Here is a 17,479-nt window from a genome sequence, read left to right on the forward strand (position 1 = left end):
GCTGATGAACCCGTGCTGGTTGCCCCTGAGCATGCCGTTCCCTGCTGGCCCCTCCTGGATGCGTGCCAGAATAATTTTCTCGAACAGCTTGCCCAGGATCAAGGTAAGGCTGACTGGCCTGTAGTTTCCGGGGTCCACTTTCCTCCCCTTTTTGAAGATGGGAACCACGTTGGCCCTCTTCCAGTCCTCCGGCACCTCTCCAGAGCACCGTGAGTCTTGAGTGAGCTTGGGGTTTATAAACAGGTCTATGAATTACTGTGCCAGTTACACTTTCAGGCTGATTGCAGCAGTGAGTGCTTTCTCCTTGTTTAGGCCTGAATGTGCAGCATCAGAAGTTTCAGGAGTTTTCCAAGAGCCAGATGTAACACCAGTCCTGTGCTGGGGAGTACTGTGTTACACATACCTATTACTCTGCCTCTTTAAGGGGTGGAGTGGGGCTGCCCATGGGGGGATTTGCCGCTCAGGTGGTTTTGAACATTGCACAGTCAGTCAGGAGACTCATGCGATGAATATTCATTGCAGTCTCTACAGTGGACCTGCTTTGTGTGTGTGCATGCATTTGCATCTCTGCAACAGAGATGCTGGTGTGACTAGAAACCAAACTCTTCTCCTCACCACTTTTAGGGTTGTTATGAAAAAGATGGGCATGCAGTTGCAGAGGCCTCAGCTCTCCTGCTGCTTAAATCTGGTGCTGTTGCACACAAAATGGGGATGTTCTCCTATTGAAAGATCATTTGGATTTTTCTTTGCCCTAGCTAGTGTCTGTTTTTATGTGGCCTGACCCTGAAACAGCGGAGTCTTCTGCAGGTCAGGAACATCAGGCCGACTCCATAGCCATAGCCAGCAGTATTATTCCTCTGGTTGATGTGTAGGGTTTTATGAGTTCTAAGACTTAAGTTCCAATATTACTGCATATCAATCTTGGGCAGTGAAGAAACCAGATGGCTGACTGGCGACACAGCAGTCTGTACTGTGGATGTCAGCTGAGAAGCTTCCTGGTTCCTTAGCCTTCTAGTTGGAGGATCATATTGAGGTATATTTGGTTTGCAGACTGCACTGTAGTGTAGAGGCACCCAGACCTGCTAGCATGGGTGTGGGGTGCTGCCTGGCTGCAGGAACAGAAAGTTGCGTGTGGGCAAACTTACCTGGCTTTTTATTATGGTATATTGGCCCCTGCCTGTCTGCAGTCCCTGATCAGCTCAGGTCTGTCCACACAACAGTGCATGCACAGTGGAGTCTTATCCTCTGCCCAAGTGAAAGGGACCTGCTTCCGGCCAAAGCAGGCAAGAAGTAAGTTCATTCTAGTGTTTTGAAATAACAGCTGTTAGAAATTGACTTTACCTGGAAGTGATGGAGAGCCCAGGCTCTATGAATCACAATTCATTCCTTTTTGTTCTCTCATCGTCATTCCAGAACAACGTTGGATACCTTGCCCAGCACCAGCTGTTTGATCAGGTAAATCTAAGCATGGATATTCAACTGGCCACAGTTGCTTTTTCCCCTGCAGCAGTGGGTCCTGCCTGGGGTCTCGATCACAATGTGGACTCTGTTCAGTGGAAGAACAGTGTGTGTTGTCCAGAGTGTTTTAGTGTTTGTCCCCTGTGCTGTGACTTGGGGCTTCTGGCTCTGTTTTTATTCTGCTCTGGCTAGTGTGCGGCTTCTCCTAGGCAGTGGGGAGATTTGGCCTGCAGTGTTTTGGCACCACATAATGTCACTTGCTTGCACAAGCTGGACAGCAGCACCGCTCCTAGGAAATAAATCTGTCAGAATGAGATTTGGACAGACACCAGTCTTCCTTGGAGAGGAGCTCAGCTGCTCCACAGCTGACAAACAGGCATTTTCTCGCCCGCTACCTCCTTTCTATTTAAATAAATACAGCTGGTAATGTGATGCAGTTGTGTTGCATAGTGACACTATTGGCATGACCATCCTGTGTACAGCTATTTTTCATGGCTCTCAGAGAGGCAAGACAGCAGAGCAGAATGGTCACAAACTGTCCTCTGATGTGCAGCCAAGGATTGTCTCTTTTGTACTGTTGATCAGAGCTCCCTGATCACTGTCACTGCAGCAAGACAGGTGAGTCTCTTTCTGGAACTGCGACAGCTGCACCCTCTGCCTGTCTCCCCTCTCTGTGTGTAGGAACCGCTGAGCTTTCACACCAGTTCACTGGGGGAGTAAGCTGGGTTGACATGAGGGATCAGAGGGAAGGTTAAGGGCTGCCTGATTCATTCTTGAAATTCTTGTGCTCTGGCTACCTCTCCCTCCCTTGTTTTGTTGTCCCTCACCTTGTCCTGCCTCTGCCAACAGACAGCTTCTGGCAGGGGCCGTTGGTGTACTTGTACAGTGCCCAGCACAGGTTTTGATTCTCCCTGAGGCCTGTGGGTAAAAATAATAAGCAAGTCTTTTGAGCAGAAATGCATCTAGCACTGATTCAGCAGGGCAGCTGAGGGAACAGGAAAAGGAGGAGAAATCAATAGAAGTAGAAACATTTAACTGCCTGTGAAAGGGTAGGGAGAAAAAGTAAACCATCGGCCTCCCTTGGTTAAGGATTCGGAGACATTCCAGTGCTGCTACAGGGATGGGCACAGTAGGAAAAACAGGCAAGCTGGTCACCACTGTGGTTAGAAGACAACAAGAAAGAATGGCAATTTCTTTTTTAAAGAGTGAATTAAATGCATTAATTTTATTTTGTTACGTCACATCTATTTAGATACAAAAAAATGTATTAAATAACTAGATCAGCATTCTAATATCATATATTATTAGTGAATTGCTTGAAATTTCATGAGGATGTGATACTAGGTTTTGAGTTTGAGCGCAGAAAGCAAAAATTTCCTTGCAGAATCTAAAAAGAGAAAAAGTCCCTACAGATGTTTGGCTTTAAATTTCAGCAGCAGGGTGACATTTCCCACCGCTCCTCAGTGGCCTTCCCTGGCCCTTTTGGACAATCCAACCTTTATGGTTTATTCATCAGCTGGTTTATAACTTTACTCCAGCTTGTACCTGCTGCCTGTATTATACTGGTTTGAGTGACACATGCTCCTTTGGCTAGGTCCTGATCATTTGCTCTGCATGTATCATCCAGGTGTGTACTACCCTGTGAATTGTCCTACCTGGGCTACCATAGGTACCCTCTTAATGTGTGTGTACTGTTTTTGATTACTGCTAGTAGATCCCAGAATTGAAGGAGGATATTAACATCCCTGATTATTGCTGCCTGGGGGAAGGGGAAGAAGACCACATCACCATTAATGCCTGGTTTGGCCCCGAAGGAACCATCTCACCTCTTCATCAAGATCCACAGCAAAATTTCTTAGTCCAGGTCTGTACTCTACCTTCATGACTGTCTAACCCCACTGTTACTTTAACAATACTGTTCATAACTACTGGATACAAGGGCAGCCCCAGACTCGATTGAGAAGTCAGAAGAGTTCTTGCAAACATTTTGTGATTTCTCCATTACATTCATCACCCTTGCATCTTTGTATGGGCCCACGACAGATATTTAATACATTGATGTCCTCAGCCTTCTCCCAGTGAAGTAGGGAAGTAGCAGTTATTCCCATTTTACAGGTGAGGAACTGAGATGCAGCAAAGAAGTCACTTTTCCAAGAGAAGAGGGGAGTCTGGGACAGGAGGGGCCCATTTTTTTTTTTCAGATTTCTACCTACAGCATTAGCCTTGCCCCTTTCCAAGGTGTGACAAAACCGTGGACAGATGTATAGCCCCATAGCACATACCATGCCCTTAATTATCTGATAAATTAGCCCTTTGCACATACCTTTTAATTTCTGTTACATAGTCTCACCATGACCAAGTTAGTAGGACACAGTACACTATGTCACAAGACTGATTACAAACTCTAGGTACTACACAAACACTCCCAGCCAAACTGTGTGCACTCTAAAATGTTCAGCAGAGTTCCTTATTGGCTGGAGACCTCCAAATTGCTCCCTTTGGACTCTGAATACAAACCTCAGTCAGTGCTCAAAGTCAAATGCAGGTATTGCAGTCTCCCATGTGTCTTCTACCTGAGCCATTAAACTGAAGCCTGAGCTGCTCATGTTTGTTTGTATGGGGGTGTCAGCCCTGTTGTCCTGGTCCCTTGTGACCCCGCACTTTCAGCTGGAGATCTCATCCTCTGCCACTTAACCTGCTCAAATGACTGTTTTGAATTGTCATGCAGGTGAACAGCTGCTGCCAGTCCTACCTAAGGTGGGAAGAGTTCCCCAATGTGAGCAGTTTCTTGCTGTTTTGCTGCAAGAAAGGCTATTATCTGTCATTGAGGGGATGATACAAGCCTGTTGCTGCTCCAGCCAGCCGTGTGCCCTTCTACCCATGAGGCCACAGCTGGAGTCCTGTGTCCTGTTTTGGGCCCCCCATTACAGGAAGCATGTGGACAAATTGGAGAGTCCAGCGGAGGGCAATGAAAATGGTTCAGGGACTGGGAGATATGACTGATGAGGAGAGGCTGAGGGAACTGGGTTTGTTTAGTCTGGAGAAAAGACAGGGATTTGATAGCATCCTTCAGCTCCCTGCGGGGGGGGGGGTTGCAAAAAGGATGGAGCTGGGCTGATCTCAGTAGGGGCAGATGACAAGACAAGGAGCAATGAGCTCCAGTTGCAGCAAGGGAAGTTGAGGTTGGATATCGGGAAAAACTCATGAGGGTAATAAAACAGTGGAACAGGCTCCCCAGAGCAGTGGGGGAAGTCTCCATCCTTGGAGGTTTTTAAGGCCCAGCTCGACCACAGCCCCGGCTGGGATGATATAGTTGGGGCTGGTCCTGCTTTGAGCAGGGGCTTGGACTAGATGTGACCTCTGAGGTCCCTTCCAAACCTGATTTTCTGTGATTCTACCTCAAAAAGGAAGAGTCCTTAGTTGCTGGTGCAAAGGCTTAGGGAGGTGAACAAAAGGAGTTAACACCCCAGTGTTAACCCAGTGTCCCCAATATTTGCTGGGGGAAATATTAGTCCCTATAGCAAAAATAGATTCAGGCCTGTTCTAAAAAAGGAAAATCCAGGAACCAGCAGTAGTACTGTGACTAAGCAGCCTTAGTAGTTTGCTTTCATGCCGACTAAACGGGAATATCACTTGACAAGCAGTGTCAGTCACCATAACCCCTCTGAGGTGGAGAAGTCCTCTTGTCCATTTACATATGGGGAAATGGAGGCATCAAGCAGCTGCGTGCAGTGGAAAAGGGGGAGTCGGAGCAGAGAGTGTGGGGACACAGGGAGTTTTTTGGGGTGGTTCCCAGTGTCAGTCTAGGGCATTGTCAGCTGTCAATCAGGCAGAATGCCGGTCTTACTCTTATTTTTATCAGCGTAGCAGATTCAGGTGAGGTGGATGCAATCCTAATTCAGTGTTACTCATGACTGTCTAGGGCATCCTGGCATCAACAGGACTAGAAATTCCCTGCACATATATGTGCAGGAGGAAATGATCATTGCCAGCAGAGAGCTCAGGAATCAGCACAACTTAAATTAAGCAGTAGGCTAAGTGATGGTATTGCCTAAATTGGCTTCCACTTCGAGAAGTTCAGGTCAGTCATTACAGCTGCTACCTTAATTTTTTTCTCCCAGCTGAAGATTACAATGGAGAGAACAAATTTGATGGTGATAGAAAGCAGAGACCTTACGGAGTGCCAGCAAGCTTGTCTGCACTTGTTGATGCATTGAAGTCCCCTGGCTGGTGTCTTGAATGTCCTGCCTAGGGACTGGAGCAGTGCTAGACTTGATGGTTTTAATTCACTCTCTTGCTGACTGGCCACCTGGTTCAACAGCACTGTAGAAAGTGGGTGTCACAACACTGAATTCAAAGAGGAAGAGCTTCTCTCTCCCCTCCCCTAAAAGCATTTCCCTGCTGGTTTGGACTTTTACCTGTTTAGCATCTCGTTCAGTTCATTATAGGAAGTACTTGTTCCTCAGTAGCAAAATCTTGACCTCTTATGCAGCTGTATTTTACTGTTAACTGCTTGTCATGGCCCTGAGGGGAAGTCTGTTAGTTTGAGTACTAATTAACTGAAGTTAGGCCTTATTTCAGCAGGTAATGTACAGACTAATGACAGATGGAACATTTATATCCTAACACCTGTAGGTAATTGGAAGAAAATATATCCGTCTGTATTCTCCACAAGAATCAGAAAACCTATATCCACATGAAAACCAAATGCTTCACAACACCAGCCAGGTAAATAGCTATTTGAAATCTAAAACCCGATTCGTCCTACTTAAATTCCCAGGCTATCTTTGGAGATTAAAACAAATTGCATTTGTTTTTGTAGGTGGATGTGGAGGATCCCGATTTAGTTAAGTTCCCCAGGTTTGAAAAGGCTACCTTTCAGTCTTGTATTCTGACACCTGGACAGATCCTGTTTATTCCAGTTAAATATTGGCACTACATACGATCCCTCGATATCAGCTTCTCTGTCAGTTTCTGGTGGTCGTAACTATGACTGGGTGTGGACAGAATCTCTAAAGCTAAGATAATAAAAAGTACAGCCTGCTGCATGCTTGCTTAAAAAATCCCCAAAGAGAATTGTCTTTCTAAGAAATTGTTCTTGTTTTCTGCCCAAAGCACAGAGCTGAAATAGAAACCCGAATTTCTTGCTTCAGGATCTGTGAGAAATCTAAGTTTAAAAAAAAAAGTAGCAGCTACAACAGCCTGTTTGGTTTGTGGATGTTTCTAGTACATATTCCTAATAAAGAGCATGTATCCGATCATCCCGTCCTACGTATATACAGTGAAAACAAGACTATATACGGGCATCAAGACACTGGGCCCCAAACAGGCATTTCCCAGACTGGAAAGAAAGGAGCATGTGACTAAGTTAAATTTAACCCCATGTGTGGATTTAAGAATAGCCCTGGCTTTGACTATGATGGATAACAAGTTTCTACAAAACTTCAGTAAATAAAAGAGTTGCCAACCTAAAACAAGGTGACATTTCTCTGTGCAGTACAAACTTCTAGGAAGGCCTGGAAGTACAGTCCATTGTTGACAATTCAGTTAGAGTGCAGCTGCACCGCTAATGCTTTGCCTGTCTATGAAAAATGAATTTTATTCCTCACATGGTAATGGATCGTTTCCTAGTGAACACCATCTCTACTGCAGTTCATAGAATCATAGAATAGTAGGACTGGAAGGGACCTGTAAGATCATGTCCCTGTCTGCACCAGTGTCAAAGAAAACAGACCATTATAATACAATTTTTAACTATAGCCACAAGAAAAGTATTCATATTTAAAATATGAGCACTTCAGTCACCTCTCCTCTGCTGATCTAACAAAAATCCCATTTGCTTGAGGAGTGGTTTGTGGACTGTGGACTGAAGATATAATTTTCTTGATTAAAGCTCTGATACTACTAATGATTACAGATGTCTAGGTATCACTGTGTTACACAAACCTGAAGTGCATGTTTGCTTAGAATGATGTTTCAGCATGAACTCTGACATGCTGAATCGGTGAGGGAGCCTGGGGTTGTTCCTCCTTCTGGAGTTCTCCCATTACACACATACTTCCACCCTGCACAGATTTCTGGGGTATTATGTGAAAAAATGTAAGAGAAGGAGCAGTAAACAACTTCCAGTCCCTGGCACACCGAGATGAGAAGACCACTTGCACATGCCTCTTCCCTGAGAAGCTGTAAGGCTGCAGGAAGGTTAAGATCAAAGAAAAGAAGATGCAGCAAAAGTGCATGCCTTGCAATTTATTATAACCAGAAAATATCAGGACATTGAGAGATTAAAAAAAACAAAACAAAACTTAAAACAAGTTCCTAAACCTTGAGAAATCCCAAGCTGTGCACCTGGTGCCACCTCTGTCAGGTTTGTAGCAGTTAAGGAGTGCAGGAAATAGGGAGGCTGGGAGTGAAAGGCCCTGGAGTGAAGGGGTGGAATTCAGAACTAGATGCACTAGCCCTGCCATGGACATAGACAGTATTTCACAAACGAAGTGCATGGATTTCACCTACTTCAAAACAGTTACAGCGTGTGCACAGCGTAAGCATGGAGCCCAGCTTGGGGGATCTGCACAGAACATGCTGCAGCAGGTCCATGCCACTTGACTGGACAAGGCTTCATTCAGGCTAAGAGGACTCCGCCTCCAGTCTTCTGCTCTTCCCCAGACACAGGGCCCTCACCAACAGCCATGTGGCTACAGGTGCTTAACAAGAGCTGCACTAACTGCAGTGGTACTGGCACCAAGCTGGACTGTGGAACAGGGAGGCCAAAGTGGAAGTTTTATTTTCAAACTCTGGCAAGGTTTTTTTACAGAACAAAATCTATAAAGCAGCAGCTGCCTTTGTCCCACAGGTATTCCTGCTTGCAGAATGACATCTTTTTGCTAAAACAATAGCTGCTCTTTCTAACGCCGCCTTGTTCCTGAGGATGAGGCTCTCCTCCTCTCCCCAGGGGAGTTGGAGGGCAGGTGGGAATCTGTGCAATTTATCTCTGTTGAGAAAAATAAGTTGCAAAGTTAGTGAGCAAAAAGGTAGATTGTAGACTTGAATGTTTCCCTGACAATGCCCTTGCGTGACCTACAAACTCTCAAATGCTTGGAAATACGCTGGTGCTTAGCTGCTCATGGTTCCATTTCATTGGTTAAACAGAGGGATCCTGCTGATTCTTTTTACATCATTCAAGATCTTTTCCATTTAACATGCTGCCAGCAGCAGTGAGGCCCTAGCCATTAGTGAGGACAGGGCACAGCCCTGACCCTTACAGTTGCCTAAGAAACAGCCACTTGCTGAAGCTTTTAAAGTTTCTAGTCAGTATGAACCTTCAGCCACAGACACTTCATCATGAGTACTGTCACTTAACACTGCTATTGAATACCACAGCCCACTCCAGTGTTATTGTATGAGATTTTCAAATGAGTAGCTTGATACCTGGAATTTCATGAGGCCAGAAATTATTACATTTGGGACAGCGTGGCTCAGTCTGAGCTTTGAAATATTTTCCAGCACAAGGTAAATGCATTCCAAGTCCACAGCTTTTACACGCTTGACTCTGAAATCAGAAAGCTTTTTTAGTCTCCCTCAGTATTGCATAGCACAGTCTTTGGAAAGAGCTGAAGATCAGTCTTTCCTCCAAAACAGAAGAGCTTTAGCTCAAACAATGTTACTTAGCTTCCAGCTGAAGAACGCCTGCAAGCAGAAGCTGGCAAGCACAACAGGGAAAAAGCCACGTGGAGGCTCAGAGAGGGACATTTCTTGGGGTGAAAGAATCATGTAAGGACGTGAGAGCCACAGGGTGTTGGGGCATGTGCCTGGGAAAGACTGGCCTGGGAGAGGAGCAGTAGCTGCAGGAGGTGGGCACAGACTAGCAGGGGCTTGGCAGCTGTAAAAAAGGGAAGCTGGGCCCCAGCCACTTATCACAGAAACCTTGATTGCATGCTTGTGGGGTGCCACTGCACACCATCTCCATGCAGTTTGTGGAGCAAGTGTACTTATGCCCTGGGACAGTCAACTCCAGCATTTCCACCACAAGCAAGACAGTTGCATGCACCAGCCTGGGAATTACCATTTACAGAGGCTCGGAACAATTGAAGACTTTTGCCCATTTAAGGATAAGAAAGGTTAACTCCAGTCTCATCCAGCTTTGGGAAATAAATCAGTGTAGTGGATGCAGGCGTCTTGCTGGGTGAGCTCACTTTCACCAAGTTCAAACAGTATCTTGCCAATGATAGAAAACCAACAAAAATATCCTTGTGTTGGTGTAGGTACTTATAGACTGCGGACTCTATCACTAAGTTACAACAGCAATTCTAGAAGTTTAAACAGGAAAAATGCTCAGAAAGAAAAATACATGCTTTAGCTAAGAATGTGCAGGATGTCTAACAAGCCCAGTCAGATTTGTTACCTGAATAGCAAGGCTGTGACAGATGTTACACTTTTTTGCCACGTCTCTGTAGTTGTTAAGTATGTATTGCTCCATCTCCATTATGCAGCGAGTGTGCAAAGTGTACTCCCCTTCTCTCTAAGGACACAACAACAGTACATGAGACTTACAATTCACTTTCCCTTTTCATGAACTCATTCCACCTAGCATAATTTTGGCATCCCCTTATTTCCAGGCATCTGTAGTGACCAGTTGGGTAGTGCCCAAAGTCTGGTCAAATGGTAGCATCTAATATGCATAAACCATCGGGAAAAAGCTGCATCATCTCTAACGTATGTGGCCCGCAGAGCTTAAGAGTCCCCAGAATACGTGCTCATCCAAAGACCCCAAAAGAGGCCCGCTCTTGTGTGTTAGGCCACTCTAAACTTAAGGTAGGGCTCTGTACTAGGTACTTTTTCAAGTGGGGTTTTCTTTACCACAGTATTAAGATACTAAGAAATATGGGAGGAAATCTGGCAACAATTTTTTATATACATTATAGGCCAGGTTTCCTCCCAACACAAAGGGGTAAAGGGGGAGAGATTTTTCAAAAGCATAAGTAAGGCTCCCTGAGATTCTAAGAGTCAGGCACATGATCATCCTTTTTTTGTCTTTGGGAACCTCTCTGACTGTCCCAACACAAGGAAGCCTTGGGTTGAGGACAGTTGAGAAATTGAAGGTGCAGTGGCTCCAGAAGCAAGAGGGGCACAACATCTGTGTACAGTTCAGCTCTGCAGGCCAATGTGAGGGCAGAATCACCACTCTGTCCGCTCTCAGCTGGGGCTGGCACCAGCAGTGATAAGCTGGAACTCATCAGTCTGTCCTGCAGTCAAGAGCAACATACATGCAGTACCCCATGCACAGGGACTGTGGGCATGGTTCAGCATATTTCCCAGTTCTACTCAGTTATACCCGTACGTTGCGATTCGCAGTGTAACTGGGAGTACTGGCTTGCAGTGTCTTCTACTGGGTGAACATACTGGAGAAGAGTTCTGCCTGGATCTCAAATCTTAGACAGCCTGTGGTGCTGCCAGTCACGAGGAACAGTCTTTGCTTGTACAGAGACAAATACACTCACACAATACCATATCAGTCATTCTTTAGAGTAGAGATCCACTTTCAGCTGTTGAACTCATGAGAAAAGAAGTCAAAACCATTGAAATGCAAACTCTATGCAATCAGTTACCTGAGAAAGCCACTTATCTTGCACCAAGTTTTTCAGCACTTGCTCTGCTTCCTTTTTCTTCATTTTCTTTGTTTCAAGTTGGTCAACAAGGTTCAGAATGTCTGTGGAAGATGCAAAGCCATTTTCTGAGCAGATAATCAGATCCATCTACAGAAATAAAAATGTATTGATATGGGGAAAAAAATCAGCACATAAATATGTAAAAAAAAAAAAAAAAATGCAACATCCTGTTAGTGCACATAAAAGTCACAAGTATCAAAACTCAAATCAGGAAACTAAACAAACTAACTTGTCTGGGAAGACAGTTCCACAAACAGGACTCCATGATATAAGCCTTCAGGAAGCAGCATTCAAAGACCCCCTAAATATACTGTAGTGGACATGAATCTATCGTGCACCTTCCGCATCAGAGAAGAATCTACACTGCAAGGTCACCAGTCCCGCTGGCCTCTGCAGTACAGCTGAATGTAATTGACTTTCTTCACCTCTGTGAATATTGTCAGTGTTTGGAAATTAGCCAGGCAGGAGATCAGTAGGGATCCTGCTGGCAGCAACATGGGGAGCACTAGTGTAGGAAGGGTGTGGACATTTGTGACCACTGCGCTTTGCACAGCTCTAGACGACAGTGGCAGCAGCCTGTGCCCTGATCTACCCCGCTGCCACAACAGGGAAGTGGCAGAAGTCCCAGAACTGCCATGGAACAATTCTGGAAGCTGTTGGTGTGGACAGGATGTGGGGCACCGACAGGGCTTGAACAAATGCCATGATTATAGAAGTGAGGATCTTCTTGAAGGCAAGCAACATACCATCCCTCAGCTGGCTATAACAAACAGCTATCATTTTCATGTCAAAACTCCAAAAAGATAAACAATCCCCAACTGGGCACAGACACTACACCAAACTCTATGAACAGAACAGAACAGAACAGAACAAAATGTTACAACAAGAAACCAGCCAAAAGCACAAGATGCTGAACACTCATTACAGCTTGTGCTAAAGACAATCCAGGCGATGCTGGACACTGCATATCTTGAGTCCAGAGAATAGATCTGGAACTCTGGGAAGTGCTCAGGGGCTGTAAGCCATTATTTTTAGATAGCAATTCACAATGCTGCCTATTATTGCAAAGAATTCATTGGCTAAACCAGCAAAAATATAATATCCACTTCACAGAAAGCTTTAAATCTAAGCACTAGGTTATTCATGTCAAAATCTAATGTAGGTTAAGGGGGTCCTGAAACCAATTATGATGAGGATGCTTCTCTCCCCAGACAGGACTCAGCAGTCATTGCTGGGAATGCTAAGAGAGAGAGCTGCTGAAGAAAGAAAATTATTAAACTAAAGCAGGTCTGCCAATTTTCTAGCCCTAAGAAGCACTCCTTCACAGGTGATTTTGATTTAACAGTAACTTATGCCCAACAGGGTATGGGTTTATACCACACTGTTTTTCCACTTGATTTATGGTGCAATTAACCATTTTAAACTAAAACAAAATGGCAGCTGATTCTTCAGGATGTCAGGGACAATTTTTTTTTATTTTAAAAAGGACATCTTTCTCCAATAGTCTGATTTGCTAATGAGATGACATACTTACAGTTTTTCTGAACAATTCCAACTCATTTTCTGCATAGTCAGATGCCATTTTAGTTATTTCAGTTTCTGCCAGATTAACCTATAAAAAAAAATTTACAATAAAGTAAAGCTGCCTTTGAATTTACATCCGAACAAAGCAACATGTTTCTGGTTCAGAATGCTGTCACACAAAGTCACTTCCTACAGCCATGAGGAGAAGATGGCAATACTTTTTACTGTAAAGGCCCCTCTCTGTGCTGCCCTTGGATCACCTCTCCAGCTCTACCCCTCGGTCCCCACACCTGCCCTGCCAGTGCACTTCAGTCCTGGCCTGAACTGTTCTCTGTTTTCCAGCCACAGGCCTCTCCATGTGCTGGCTCTGATGTACGTGTGTGTGAACTGTAGTGAACTTGTCCTGCACGCTGAGCCAGGACCTAAGGTGATGGGTTAGATTCTGAAGGGAGGTGATAGGATACAAGATACAATACAGCAGCACTCCAAACGCACTGTACTGGACTGTAACGATGAGCGATTAATAACGATTTTTTATGCCCAGCAGACAGCCTTACTGCAGTATGGAAAACCACAACTATTCATTCATAGTCCTTTTATACCTTCACCATTATGCATCATTAGCTCCATTTTACATATTGGAAAGGAAGCAGAGAAAGGGACAGATATTGATAAAGATCACAGGGATTCCCCAACCCCATGCAATCACCAAACAGTGCTTTCCACCTGCTGCTTACAATCCAGAACCTGCACGGCCATTATTTGTAAATTATTTCTTATTTGATCTTTTCCACTGGAAGGATTTTTGATTAGCGGAAGAAAACCACCCATGCTGGAGAACTCTGGGAGCTTTCCAACTGGAAGCTCTCTTGAAAATGAAAGGTTCCTTTAAAAATTGTCTTTCAGCACCAAATCTTAAACAATATTTATGCAAAATACATCAGACACTAATACAGTCCTTGCTGCCATGTTCCATTCCCACGCACCTATCGTGTTGACAGTTTATCCTCCCACTTCCCTGTTCTACATGTAGATCCTATAGCAGCTGTCAGCATCAGACTGGAGGAGCCCAGCAAAAAGAAAACAAGACAGTGCTAAGTGTGAGAAGCCTGCTGGCAGATACATCCCTCATTTGTAAGAGTCTGTATGTTTGCTCTAAATAATATTCCTATTATAATCTTTTGTTACAGCGTTTCTATAGATAACTGCATGGCAGCCAAATATGGCATCTGGAGCCTGGAGAGAAATTATAAGTTACATTTGTTCCATGCTGGCAAGATTGTGGTCCCTGCCCACAGGAGCTACTAATGTGAAAATGGAAGGATGAATGTGCATTTTTCATTGGCCTGTTCCCCACAATAATTAATTTTATGTCCAATAATCAGGTAACTCTCCCCCCTCCCTGGTACACCTCTGAAATGCAGCGTGTTGTGAGCAGGAACTTGTGGTTAATGCGAAATCCACAAGATGGCAGCACATCACGTACTCACCAGCGCGTAATAGGTTCTCCCATCGTCTTCAGATATTCCTTTCCGGATCTGCATAAACAGAGGCTGCAGACGGGTGTTTATAACATTGATGAAGTCATCCAATTTATCATGAGCGTAGTAGACTGGAAATTTTAAAAAATCTGGTTATCTAATGAGACAGGCAATCTTATACTTCACGCACAGAAAAACCAGCCTTGGGCAAGAGGACTTTTGTCAAAGACAGTTTGTAACATGAATTGTGTGTACCTGGCACATATTTTTCCTGTGCTCCTCTTATATCATTGCTGACTGCAAAGCCACACCAGCTGGCAGAAAAATCCAGCTCTTTGGACATCAGTAGCTATATTCAGGGACCCTGTGTTTGTTGCTTGGCTCTTCAGGGGCCCACAACATTAGTCCATTCCAAGTGGCTGGTTTGAACATGGTAAATTGAATGAAATGAAAAATTACCATGTAAGCTTAATTCTTGTGTTAAATGCAACAGTAACTTCCTTTTCCCACGCTCTCCATTTCCCAATCTAATGTCAGCTTTCCTGGTATTAAATTCTGGCCTCACATAGCTGTCAGGTTGTATTTTGAGCCACATCCTGTGTGTAAGAAACTTGGTTACAGGAGTTACATCAGTGAAATGGGCTTTCAGATGATACTGTAGCAGTCTGTAGGAGGCAAGGATTTTTCAGGGGTGATATCTTTTATTGGACCAAGTGCATGGTTAGGACTCAGACCTGATGAATGAACCTTGCATTCAAAACTTGTCTAACTTTATCCTACCCAACAAAAGACATCGCCCTAAAAAAATTGTTGCCTCTCGCATAATTCCTGGACCATCACAGCCACCTCACTCCACACTACAGAAGAAGGCATTGCAAGCAGTCCTGGTGCCAAGACAGAACTCGCACAAGCTGTCAACAAAGGACTCTGTCCACACTGAAATCGCAGCTTGCTCCACCAAATTCAACAAAACTCCTATTTACTTCTTCAGAGTCAGGATTTCACCCAAAGTGTTTAGAAGCAACATTAAGTAATAACTTCCAATATTCTTTTTGCAAAATGTCTCAAAAGCACATATGTGGGAATCAACTAGAATTTCTTCTCTCTCCTGTAAGCAAACGATCCCTAGCCCTGAACGTGCCACCAGTGTGTATGCAGACAAGAACGGGTGGCAGCATTAGAAGCTGAGCTCATTATGCACAGGCTGAAGTCAGTGCAGTAGAGAATTTCTTTAGTAGAAATTGTTAGCTCAAGGATAGTTGACAGACCAGCATAGTAAATAAATTGAATACTGTCATGTTCTCCAAATCCCATTTGAAGCCTGAGATAAGTTTTTAACACTAAACCATTTGGCATGTAAGTGAACTAGACCACTGGCCATGACAAACCAGAGATTCCCTTGGGAGCCAAGAACCATGTCCGTACTGAAGTCCACATAGATTGCCCACATAGATTGTGAGCAACAGAGCAAGCAAACTGCTGCTTTGCCTTTTGAGTAATGACCACTTTAACGCAAATACCATCTCAGTCAAAGAAAGTAGTAGCAAAAATATAGCAGGGACAAAGACCCAGGGATCCTTATCCCTAACCTGCAGCTAGGGCAAATGGAAGGGTGGAGGGAGTGTTAGTAAGGGCTTCAAGAAGCAAGCCAATCTCTGTATTTACATGTCTCACTTAAAATCCGGACATGTGGCATAGTCGTAAAAGTGTGTGAACTTATTCTTCACTTATTCACTACAGTTTCATAGTTTCTAGGGTCGGAAGGGACCTGAGCAGATCATCTAGTCCGACCCCCTGCCATGGCAGGAAGAGCACTGGGGTCAAATGACCCCAGTAAGGTGGTCATCCAACCTCCTCTTAAAAACCCCCAGGGTGGGAGCCTGCACCACCTCACTTGGAAGCTGGTTCCAGACCCTAGCCGCCCTGACCGTGAAGTAGCGCCTCCTGATGTCCAACTTAAACCTTCCCTCCGCCAGCTTGTGACCATTGTTCCTGGTCACTCCTTGCGGCGCTCGGGGGAACAGGGACTCCCCCAGCGCCTGCTGATCCCCCCTAACCAGTTTATAACAGGCCACAAGATCCCCCCTCAGCCTTCTCTTTTGAAGGCTGAACAGGTTCAGGTCCCGCAACCTTTCCTCATAGGACCTACCCTGCTGCCCCTTGATCATACGAGTGGCCCTCCTCTGGACCCTCTCGATGCTGTCCACATTCCTCTTAAAGTGCAGCGCCCAGAACTGGATGCAGTACTCCAGCTGCGGCCTGACCAGTGCCGCATAGAGGGGGAGGATCACCTCCTTGGACCTGCTCGAGATGCATCTGTGGATTTTCCAAAGATATCACTCAATATCCTCAGATATTGAGGATTTTCCAAAGATATCACTCATGGTAACTTTCCAAAGCTTTCAGGTGTTTCCGTTATGTTGTCCAAGTTTTACGCTCATACAACTGGGTAGAGAGGACAACAGCCTGGTAGAGAAGTTTGGTTTGGGTACTGGTATTATGATTTCAAAAGGCGTACAAAGGCAGTCTTGGCAAATTTTATCTGGTGTTCAGTATCATTGTCTACGTTTACTTTTTGGAAAGATGGCTGCCTTTTCCAATGCTCAATATTTTTCAAAGCCTGCCTTCTAATTGTAATATGTGGAGGAGCACCTGGTTGGTAAAAGATCCCATTTCTTGTGATCATTACAAAACAGCTGCAATAGAGCTGGAAAAGCGTTGGTAAAATCATGCATCCCTGCTTGACCGGTTCTAACGAGGAAGGGGTCCATTTCAATGCCATTGCTTAGGACAGTTGCTGTCATTTTGTTGTGAAGAAGTCTGATAATGGAAACAAATTTTGGCAGGCATCCAGCCTCATCAGGATTTTCCATAGGGCCTCTCTGTTGACTGAATCAAACTCCTCAGTCAGGTCAGTGAAGGCCACGTAAAAGCTTGGTGTTGCTTGCAGTACTTCTCGTGAAGCTGTTTAGCAACAAAGGTCATACCTATTGTACCTCTGAGTGGTCTGAAACCACTTGGGTAGAGTTTCCTTGGCAAGGTGGTCATGGTCATGGGCGATTTTAATTACCCAGACATCTGCTGGGAGGAGCAGTCAGCCGGGACGGACCGCTCCAGGAGGTTTCTGGCTGAGATGCAGGACCTCCACTTGATTCAGGAGGTGCACAGTCCCACCAGAGGAGATGCCCTGTTGGACCTAGTCCTGGCCGCAGGTGACGACCTGGTAAGGGGCCTCCAGGTTCTTGACCACCTGGGCAATAGTGATCATCGCTTGCTGGAATTCGCCATCCAGCGTAGGGTGTCAAGGGCCCGCAGCAAGGCGGTAGCCCTAGACTTCAGGAGGGCCAACTT

The 17,479-nt window shown here is 45.0% G+C and overlaps 2 protein-coding genes across 3 annotated transcripts in view; one reads left to right on the top strand and one right to left on the bottom strand.

The window, feature by feature from the left end:
- KDM8 (lysine demethylase 8) overlaps positions 1–7,370 on the top strand; it is a 75,677-nt gene extending 68,307 nt beyond the window's left edge. Inside the window, exons 7-11 of the mRNA XM_019512594.1 lie at positions 1,414–1,455; positions 3,173–3,322; positions 6,094–6,186; positions 6,281–6,477; positions 6,571–7,370. Of these exons, the coding sequence (XP_019368139.1) occupies positions 1,414–1,455; positions 3,173–3,322; positions 6,094–6,186; positions 6,281–6,445 (450 nt within the window). The 3' untranslated portion in view covers positions 6,446–6,477; positions 6,571–7,370. The remainder of the gene's footprint in view (positions 1–1,413; positions 1,456–3,172; positions 3,323–6,093; positions 6,187–6,280; positions 6,478–6,570) is intronic.
- An 847-nt stretch (positions 7,371–8,217) lies between these two features.
- Positions 8,218–17,479, bottom strand: part of NSMCE1 (NSE1 homolog, SMC5-SMC6 complex component) — a 38,372-nt gene continuing 29,110 nt past the window's right edge. Inside the window, exons 1-7 of one of the 2 annotated variants that reach the window (XM_019512802.1) lie at positions 14,384–14,554; positions 14,138–14,259; positions 12,658–12,735; positions 11,064–11,210; positions 9,860–9,976; positions 8,887–9,007; positions 8,218–8,449 (exon numbers count right to left, since the gene is read on the bottom strand). In XM_019512802.1, the coding sequence (XP_019368347.1) occupies positions 8,364–8,449; positions 8,887–9,007; positions 9,860–9,976; positions 11,064–11,210; positions 12,658–12,735; positions 14,138–14,259; positions 14,384–14,471 (759 nt within the window). In that variant the 5' untranslated portion in view covers positions 14,472–14,554 and the 3' untranslated portion in view covers positions 8,218–8,363. Of the gene's footprint in view, positions 8,450–8,886; positions 9,008–9,859; positions 9,977–11,063; positions 11,211–12,657; positions 12,736–14,137; positions 14,260–14,383; positions 14,555–17,479 lie in introns of those variants that run through there. The other variant, XM_019512801.1, reaches the window with a different exon arrangement.

This window comes from Gavialis gangeticus, unplaced genomic scaffold (genome assembly GCF_001723915.1).
Source record: "Gavialis gangeticus isolate Ggan-Ray unplaced genomic scaffold, GavGan_comp1, whole genome shotgun sequence".
Taxonomy (NCBI): Eukaryota; Metazoa; Chordata; order Crocodylia; family Gavialidae; genus Gavialis; species Gavialis gangeticus.